At 45.4% G+C, this 10236-nt stretch overlaps 1 protein-coding gene across 1 annotated transcript; it reads right to left on the reverse strand.

Moving 5' to 3' along the window:
• Positions 1 to 1555: 1555 nt before the first annotated feature.
• Positions 1556 to 3229, reverse strand: LOC137892854 (transcription factor HES-1-B-like). The gene is made up of 4 exons (XM_068738246.1): positions 2953 to 3229; positions 2755 to 2850; positions 2569 to 2656; positions 1556 to 2243 (listed from the first exon to the last, which is right to left on the reverse strand). The coding sequence occupies exons 1-4, from the start codon at positions 3058 to 3060 to the stop codon at positions 1789 to 1791; spliced, it is 747 nt and encodes a 248-aa protein (XP_068594347.1). The 5' UTR covers positions 3061 to 3229; the 3' UTR covers positions 1556 to 1788.
• Positions 3230 to 10236: the final 7007 nt, after the last annotated feature.

The following is a 10236-nucleotide window of genomic DNA, read 5'->3' on the forward strand; positions in this document are numbered from 1 at the left end:
GCAACAATGAGCCTTCTTTAGCACGGTGAAAGTGACAGCATGGTCCTCCCCCCCCCCCCCTCACAGCCATTAAACCTCTTCCTGGATAAACAAGGGGAAGGCCCTTTATGAAGATGGAGAGGCTCACAAAGAGAGGAGCCATTGAGCCACTGAGGGGCCCGTCTTTGTTTTTGTGTCCAGGGTCTTCTCAAAGGATACTCTGATAGGAGGGGGAGCTCTTATTTTTTGTCTTTTGGAGCTCCTTACTGCCAGTCTTCTCTCAGCTGTGCCAAAACAAAGATGTAAACTTAATTGACTGTATCATTTGCACAAAGTGAGGAGTTTTAACAACTGTTTGAGTGCCCGATTGATGATTTGTTTCACATTTACATGGCTCCTTGTGTTGAAAGACAGAATTCAAAATCATTTTTAACATTTGCTCCTAGCCACATATTAACATTTGCTCATGAGCGCAGAATATTGTGCATCCGTTTCTCAGTTCTTTGAGAAACAAAGTGGCTACTCCTGCACTTATTTCTGTTATGACCCTTAAATTCCCTGAATATTAAATCAGGAACAACCCTGTGGTCGTTGGATGGTGTGCGTTTCGCCTCTGGAGGAGCCACCTTTTGATGCTGTCAAAGGGAGGCCCTGTCTTCTGGTGATGGGCTGCCAGGTCTGTTGATGGGTTGCGAGCTTTACGGACAACATGCTGACGGAGCTGCGTCGCCTTTGGAGTGTGAATGAGGGGCACCTGTGACCTCTGGTCACGCTCTGCTTGCGGCCCGCTGCGTGAGCACCACGCTCAGGACACACGCTGGGACTGTCAGCTCTTCAACTGTCCGCTAGAAATGGGCAATGATTAGAAGGGGCTCCGCAGGTCTGATGCTGATAAACTAGTGTTCACGCACGCATGATTTTAACATCGAATCAAATCAAGATTCCTTGTCGGCTTTATCAAAAGGTTGAATCGCTCTATGAATATCAGTTATCGTCTCTTCTGGTGGCAGATAACGCAGGGAAGACACCTCAAAAAGTACATACACTTAATCCCCGAGTAATCCCGGGAATGTATTTAGTCTGGTCTTCATTTAGCCCCGTCATTAACTTTACGATCATGCCCTAAATCTATTTCAGCGGGATTTCCAAGCTCAGACAGACCGGCATGCAACAGACCCCCTAACCCCAGCCTCCTCCCGGCGCTGAAAGCACGCCTCTCGTTTCCTCTCAGTTTCCTTACCTCATTAGAGAGGTATTCACTTTCAGCCAGAAAGCAGGTGTCACTGTCACTGCAAAGGGGACGGCCAGGTGTTGACAGGGCACCCAGGAAGGGGGGGGGGGGGTGGGGCTATAATTAAATTAAACGGGCTGTTAATTGAAAAGATTTGTACAGGTTTGAGATAAAGTCAAAGTGTATAACCTATATAGCATTTTTGAAAAAGTAGCACAGGCTCAATCTGCCTCTAAATGAGTAGACATCGGCATGACAACCTGATGGAGGTTTTTTTGAGGGAGGAGAGATGACAAAGACGCCGTATTGTATCATAGAAATATTTTTATTCATCTCATAAAAAATACAGTGCTTTTCGAGGATTTTCCTGACCTGCTGAGGCAAATGTGTCGTATCAAAAACAGGGAAAATCACAGCAAGCAAGAGGCCAGGAATATCTCCTAATGTCCATATAAAAAAAATAAAAAAAAAACACAAATGTGTGTGTAAACATCCCTCTCAAGTAGGTTTTTAAAACATTTACAAAATGTACAAAAATACGTTTTAGCGTGCGATAGTCCTTTTCCTCAGCTGAAATCCTACCATGGTCTCCACACGTCTGAGTCTAAGGCGACCCGAGGAGCAACAGGTGACATGTGATGACTGTTTTGCGCTCCGAGAGGCATAAGAGCTGCGCTGGGAACAAGAAAAGCAAACTGTCCGTCCGGTGTCGGCACCACCTGGAAGCCGCCGTACAGCTTTATCGCTTCCGGGGAAGCGCGCATCGACGAGCCGCTTTTGGACGCCATGTGAGTAGCGGAGGCCGCCGGAGTCTGGGTACCTGTCTGTCCGAGGCCCAGGGCAACCGGGTGAGGCGCGTAGAAGTTCACGGCGTTGATTTGGGTCACGCAGGACGCCAGGTGGCCGAGGAGACGAGTCCTCACATCTGTGTTCACCCCTTCACATGTAGAGAGGAAACGGGTAACCTCTCCAACGCACTCGTTGAACCCGGCTCTGTATTTACCCAAGACGGACGGGTCTGTGTTCACAGCAGCTGGAGACGAAATACAGATATATACAAGTTAATACACAAATAGATTGTGTGCTATACTGTAAAGGGAATATTAAGAAATTAAGATCTTACCAATACAAATAATATCATTAAATAATTGGCAAATTGGCTCACTTGAATAATGAAAAAAAACATTTGATTCACTCAGTTGGGGCTTTGTGAAATCAAGCCTTAAGGGCAAGCACACCAGCTGTGTGTGAGCAATAAATCTTGGAGACCCTGGGAACATGTTTACCATCTAAAGTTAGACATCCAAGAATTACTGCGCCGGCACATCAACATCAATCCAGAAACGGCAGATACATACCAGTCATCTGAAGTCGCTGCAAGTTCCTGAGGTGCTTCACGGTCATCTCAAGGATATCCGCCTTCTCCAGTTTGGAGTGTCTGGAGCTCTAAAACGGACGAAAGAGACGATTAAGATGCTGAATGTGGTTCCTGATTTGGAATCCGTCTTCATCTTGGACTAGAGATGTCGTGTTGAGAGCCTTACATCTTTCTTGAGTGCGTCCAGGATGAGAGTCTTCAGCTGGCCCAGACTCTCATTGATGCGCGCGCGTCTCCGCTTTTCCATGATTGGTTTGGAGGACTTGACGTAGAAAAGAGAAACAGTTCAGATGACAGTTTCAAAATAAAACGATAGGTGTGAAACAGAAGCACGTATACGGAACGAACGGTTCCGATAGCCTACCTTTCTGTTCTCTGACAGACTCCGGGGTTTTTCGGGTGTGGACTCCCCACTTGCCGGCGTGGCAGCCACGGCGCTGGGAGAGGTTCTCTCTAAAGTACCGGCTGGCATCTTTAGGTTTACAAATCAAACTCGTCTTTTAAAAAAAAAATAGGTTATCATTAACAGAATGATGCGCAGCAATTTAAAAAGGCAAGTCTCGTGCAGTGCGTCCCGCTTTCTCGTGGCGCACCACAGAGCAGTTTACCGATGACAAATGTCACGAGTGACTTCTGTCTCCTCGCCAAAAAACTGACATCCAGTCCGCTCCTCTTCCCAGCGCATGGGGGGTTTATTTATAAAGCCTGCGAGCCTGCACGCGAGCGGCTCGTGTGAGAGTTCCCCGGGTTTTCATCATTCCGTCCAATGGGCGCGCGGGACACGGTGCCGGGGAGGCGGCGGGCTCGTGCGACAAGACGCTCCCATTGGCTACCTGTCAGGATGCTGAGAGACTGTTTTTTTTTTTTTTTTTTACCAAAGAACAGTTTCTCTGTTTAAGCAGGTTTGTGAGGAGAACCGCTTCTCCTGCAGCGAGCCAGGTGTGCTTCCTCTCAAATGGGTTTACTGCCTCGTGTTGGTGTTGTAGATATGTTTGCAAAGTGGAATAATCTGATCATGACGTTATTAAAATAAAACGTCGCTCAGCAGCTGCAACAACCGATTAAACTGTAATTAATGTTAAATGCGTTAGTCGATTTGGTGATTCAACCTGTTATAATAACACCTTTGCTAATGCATTCATTGTTTGAATTGATCTATACACGTTTGGTTTTAGATTCATATTGTTTCAGATTGCATTGCTTTACTATTTTGGTCTTCAGACTAATTGAAGACAGGTCACGATCATTATTTATTGAGTAAATGATTGGTTACCTAATACAAACAGTTGAACAAGTTTTTACTTTTTTTACTCAAAACTACTCATCACAAAATTCTTTATCAGTTGGCATATTTTTTTTTCTCCAAATAAACCCTTTTTCATAGGGTGCTGACCACATGTCCCAAAATAAAAACTAACGTTGATGGATATGGAGGTTAATTAACAATTACATTTATGTGTTAAATTATGTTCAACAGTCTGAAAGTTCAGTTATTGCAGCTTCTGCAACAGGACATGCTTCTTTTTTTTTAGTTAAAAAGCTGTGCAGAGGACTTATTCACTTCCTGTTGTACAGGTTCTTTATCAGTGTGTATGTCTAACACACACACACACACACACACACACACACACACACACTTCTTCGGGGGTCATTGAGTGCTTCAGACTTTGAGGTGAAGACCTCATCCTCTGACACACTCCAGGCCTGATGTCCAGTGAAGTAGAAAATCTCTGGCGCACTCGACTGTCCTCTCGCTGCCGTGAACTCTGACACCTCCGGTCTCTTATCGCAGGTTAAGGGCAGGAAAGATAAAGATATATACTTCAAACCATCTGAAGACTTAGAACAATAATTCAGTTAGTGATATATTATATTTCTGTTTACTTCCAAAATCTTTTAGACGACCGTATTTGTTTTGTTAAAAAAATTAAAAACCTGTAAAGTTTGTTCTTTTGTCCATAAATGACTGAATTGCTCCTTAACTTTCATAAAAGCAGTTAAATCTGTTGTGTTTTTATATCAATAACATCACTGCTTTAACTCAAACTTAAAGGACATATTGATTATGAAACAAAGACAAACCAACAGTGCATATTCTCTGGGATAGTGTTCAGAATTAGGGCCTAAATTATGTTGTCTGTGTATCTAATATAAAACTAGTATCATTTATTTTAGATGGCGCCATTTCAACTCTGATTTTATACTTTAATTGCTCGTTTATTCATCACTGGTTTCTTTACAAAAACAGCCTCCAGATTTATCAAACATATCTATGAACTACTTTTTATTGTACTGTATGGAAAGGGTTATTTATGTGTACAAAATCCTAGCGGATGTTATTAAGAGCCCAGTTTTTTTGCACATAAATTCTTTATTTTAAATTTTCATGTAGATTCCTAAATTCACTAATAAAACCCATTTTAATGGCTAATAAATGTATGGATATAAAATGCTTTTTATGGGGTTTTTTCACCAACAATCCCAAAATAAATGTAAGAACACTGAATTTGTTGAGATAATACTGCTGATGCACTTTTTTTTTACCCTGATTTTAAGTCTTTTTCTTGTTTAAATCTTTCATCTTGCCAATTTTAAAATGTTTTATTCTGATTTGAAGCTCATTGTTTTCCTTTGTAAAGAATCCACGATACTAATTATTAGCTGTAGTGGGAGAATTGAACGTAAAAACTGACGTCTCTGTCTCTCCAGGTCCATCATCAGATGCCTCCATCCTCCCCGACTGACTTCAAACGCTCCCCTTAAAGCGCCTAAATCCTCAGAAGTGAAATGACCCCAAAAGCCAGGTCAGCGTTTGCATCCACAGCTTCTTCTCTGTGTGCGAGAGTGACAACTTCAAGCACCACAGGCTTCTTTACCTGAGTCAATATCAAATGAAGTCAAACTCCCAGTCGACATGAGTTTCATGCGTCATCAATCAAAAGATAAGTGGATCTTTGTTGTTTTCTCTGCTAAAAATAACTCATTCGGGTTACGAGGACGGATGCTCTCATCGATAAAAGAACATGAAGACAGACTTGTTGTTTTATTTTTAGGTTAAACTCACAAGACGCAAAACAAAATAGCTTATTGAACGAACTAAAGCTTTTAGCGGGAAAAGAGGAGCCGAAATGTGATGAGAAATGTGATGCGGTTCCATCTACGGCCAACTGCTGCAGTAAAGTTAATCTCCTAACTGGATGTTTTAACAAGATGCTCCTTTGAAATAGCTCGAGGTCCTGCTCACAGCAGATGAGAGAAGAGGCCACACAACAATAAATCACATCCTATCAGTCCTGTTTTCAGTGAGCCTGCTGCTCCGCCACAAACAACCCTTTTATTGTGTGGATGGTGATGTTGACAGGAAGTTTATAGCGCAGCCCTGATGTGTATCAGTGTGGGAACCCTAGGGGTGGGAGGCTCCAGGGAGCCAGGGAAGGGTGAGGAAGATATCGAGGGCCTAAGCATGTGACTGATTGCCACAAGTTCAGGAAAACAGGAGCGGGAAGATATAAATCCTTTTTGGTTTTAATCTTAATATCCAGGTCAGAGTCCTTCCTTAGACTTTGATCCAAACTAGACAGATTCAGGAAAAAAAGAAGCCTATTCTCAGACAGCCTTATTCTATTTAACTAATCAACTAATATGTTGTTGTTGTTGTTGTTTTTAATACCTATAAATGATGGGTAGCTGAATCATCTGTCAGTTTTCTCACGTCATTAGTATAAAGTCATATTATTGTGGATAAAATGACATTATACCTGGGAATTACTTCTCATGTAGTGGAGACAAATGTCACAGATTGTAAGGTAAAACTGACAAAATATAATATTAAAAAAAAAAAAAAAAAGCGTGGATAAAATGGGATGAACCTCTCAGCGGTCTCTACACAGTCGCCACCCTCCCGTCAATGTTCACCTGGTCTGAAAGCTGTGGCCCCGGCCCGCTTTCTCCTCCACCAAGCCACCACCGCGATGTGGGCAGTGAAATGACCATCCTCACCATCAAATACTGCGACGGTTCTCCTTTCAACTGCTGGTATGAAAACATCTCAGGCCAGGAGGGGAGGGTCACAGACAGAGGGGATCACTTAAACATCTCATCCAGCGCTCCGCTCGCTCTCCGTCCCTTCTTCTCCCTTTGAATTCCAAAGAGGGGGGGGGGGGGCCTCCCATAGCAACTCCCAGCCCCCGGCTCTGCCTGCCTTTTGTCCCCCTCCCCAACAGCAGTTTCTGCTCCAGAAGCCTTAGACAAGGCCTCCATTAATTGCGGGCCTGTGTGGAATACACGTGGGACAATGGGCCCAACAGAGTGTCCGGCCCCCAGACAAGGCTGGAAACAAGTGGTACAGGAATCCGGCAGAATAGACTCGTCCTGGCTGATGTCACTGAATACATTTACCTACCTCAGAGCGCATTCACTCTGAGCTTTGTTTTATTTGGACAAAAAAAAAAAAAAAAAAAAGAGAAGGGGAAGGGGGAGGTAGCAGTATCAATGGAGAAGAGAAGCTGAAGGGGGGGGGGGGGGGGGGCTCAAGGATGGGAAATAACTGGTCGTCACGGCGACGCGCTGAATCAAAAATATGGTCGTATTTAGCGGAGGCAGAGATGTAAAAAGGGTAGAGGGCATTAGATTAAACCCTGCGTGAGATAAGAGAAGGCTGAAAACAGGTTTGGGGTTTTTTTTTTTCGCGTATTCAGCGCTGTTTATACGGCAATAAAGAGCGGAGAAAGGAGCGGGAGATTAGGAGACTCATCTAGTGCTCGTGTTTGTCAACAACAACCTGAGTAGTTTTTCAAGTCAGCTTATTCCAAGTCAGTACACCAGCAGAGAGGATGCTTAGCGATGGCAAAGTGAAGCTGCGGAGGAAGAGGGGACCATAGCAACTGGTATTTCAGCACAACAACCTGCCATCTGTCACCTAACGTGGCGGGTTCTTTCTTTAAAAGATGGCAGCATTTAGATCTTCAACTCGGAGGCAAAGGCAATGAGACTGAAGTCTTATTGAACTCCGGGTCTCTCCCCCCCCCCCCCTTTGAAAAGGGAAGCCAGTCATCGCCTTATCCCTCATCAAATTGAAAAAAAAAAAAGATTCTAAGAGAGGCCTCACATTTAATTTTTAAAACCCAGACATGAAAGTGTTCCCAAACCACATTCAGCAGCGGAGAAGTCTTTAAAGGACTAGTTAGCATGTAGATTATATGCATTTCAGTGTATTGTCAAAGTATCTAAGTGTATTTACATGTTAATATGTTCAGGGATACTATCGTCTTGAAAAGGTGTTGGGGGAAGGTTGGTTAACTGTGTATTTTTTTTCCCTCTGTGGACCATGGGAATGTGATTTCTTTGTGCCATCAAGGTTCAAACACATTCCTGTAAGGCCATGGATATTATGAGCATTTATTCCTTGCATCAAAACAACCTGTTGATCCCGCCTATAAATATACTGTAATCTTAACTACTGCTGAAATGAAATTCCTTCTTTTTTTTTTCCTTCTTCCCGATGGATAAAAGACCGCAGACTTGCTTGTTTTTATAGCAGCACCAAGCCGAACAGCTTCAACGAGAGCCCTGCTGATGCACTGCTGATGCGGTGCTTATCCTGATCCAAGCTGAGTCCATAACCACGAGTGTGTTTGCATTAGGATTTATGAATGTGAAGATGGCCCATTCTTGCCAACTCAAGATGACTCACAAGACCAGCGTTTTGGCCACTTACGCCGTGAAAGCAGCCTGGGGGATGCCCTTTCAGCACTCGAGGACCTCTGGCTGAGTCCCCTTCACACGGGAGATCAGCCTCACTTGGGAAAAAAAAAAAAGTCCCTGCTCTTTACGCCGGCAGGGGGGGGGGGGGGGGGGGGAGCTGTCCTGAGGGATGGCGCGCTCCTTGTCCCAGGGCCTCCCTTCTTCACCTGCCGGCTTAGTGCTCATCACTTATGCACATAATCCCTGGTTAGTGCATGTGATCCACCGGCCCGGGCCCAGGCCCCCCCCCCCCCCCCCGAGCCTCCCCTGCTCACATGCTTGCTGGGTGGCTCCTGGGTGGCCATGGCAACTCTCATCTTCTCATGACAGTTAGGCTTCAGTCATGGCTCTAAGTCCCTCTTCAGTCTCCGGGCGCCTTTTTCTGTCCGCCGCTCTCTGTCTCCTAAAGCCGTCCTCTGTTTGTGTGTTGCTCCATCTATGGCCCTCTGTGTCTCTTTTCTCCCAGCGCGGCTGTTCCCATGCTTTTTGGCCCAGCCGAGGCTGAGAAACAGAACTATAACTCAGCAACAGTGTGACACTTTCAGGAGCCACAAAAAAAGTGCATTAATGCTATTCTAGTTTAAATTTAAACTACAGATTGCGGACCGAACGAAGGCCTGACCTCATTTCTATTGCGAGTCTGATCTGTAAAGTGAGATTGTAAGATACACTTGTGCACTTCTTTTCAGTGTGGTCACTCCAGGCCTCTGAGTGCAGATCGTCTTACGTCGAACGCAAACCCTGCAGCCTCGACCATTAGTTCGTTTAAAGTGCTGAATATCGCACGGGCCCTCGAGGGAGAGCGAGAGGGGCGAACCCAGCCAATGTTGTGTGGCCCCACACTAACAAGTGTCACAGTGATCCGGGCCGGGTCCTCCCCCTGTGTGAACGCCATGTGAGAGGCGGCTCCATCCATGCCCCTGCCACCTCCACACAAGGCCCTCCATTGACTTCTAACCTGTTGAGGGACCACGGGGGACAAAGAGCCGCTGGGTGGGGCCCGTCCCTCCAACAAGCCTGTGAACAAACGTTAACACGGCTGCATCTGTCCACCCCCTGAATCGCTGGATTTATTGACCAACCACAGAGCCCATTCAGGCCCGGTAGGACTGATAAAGGAAGGGGGACGGGGACGCCACGAAGGGCCGGAGAAGGAGCCCATGCTTACGGGACAGGAGGGAGGAGAAGGCCTTTGTGACCGTCTGGTAGGTCACAGACCTTTTACCAGACGTGGTTGCCTTTGTATCATCTGTAAAATGAGGCCAACCGTAAGTGAGCATCAGGTTGGCCTTGTGTCCCGACTATAAATCAAGACGGGGGGGGGGGGGGGGGGCCTTATGAGTGTTGAAATACTTTCAGAGAAGCTGCAGCAGATTGACATCTGCTCGCAGACTTTACGAAGAATAAGCGAAAGCATGCGTTCGTTTTCAACAGACGCATTTGAGAAAGCACCCGAAATGAGCGCGCAACAGTGGCCGTTGCGCTACAATTTATTCCAAGCAGTCCTGATCACTTGGCGGGGACCGTCGTCGAGTAAAGAAACAAAGACTAGGCATAGGCCCAAAGTACACAACTCGGACAAAAAAAAAAAAACGTACGGGTAAAAGAGAGAGGAGATGAAGTCCAAAATGTTTGAAATAGCACACGTCTGAGCGCAAGCTGGAGAAAATCTTTCAGAGCGAGTAGCTGGCTGTGAGGAAGAAAGGCTGTGTGTTTTAGCGTCTTTATGTCTCTCCAACCACTCTCCATCTGTTGCTCTAGCGATACAAAAGGGAATACAGCAGAGTACACAAAAACCCATATTGCTTTGTGGAGAGGCAACACTATCCAGCAAACTACATCGCAAACAGCGATGGAAAGCAAGACATCCCCCGGCTCTGTTCACATCGGTGTTTACTGAAAAGAT

The sequence above is a fragment of the Cebidichthys violaceus genome, unplaced genomic scaffold (assembly GCF_023349555.1).
Source record: "Cebidichthys violaceus isolate CVI_PGR_0920_01 unplaced genomic scaffold, fCebVio1.0.p SCAF_8, whole genome shotgun sequence".
NCBI lineage: Eukaryota > Metazoa > Chordata > Actinopteri > Perciformes > Stichaeidae > Cebidichthys > Cebidichthys violaceus.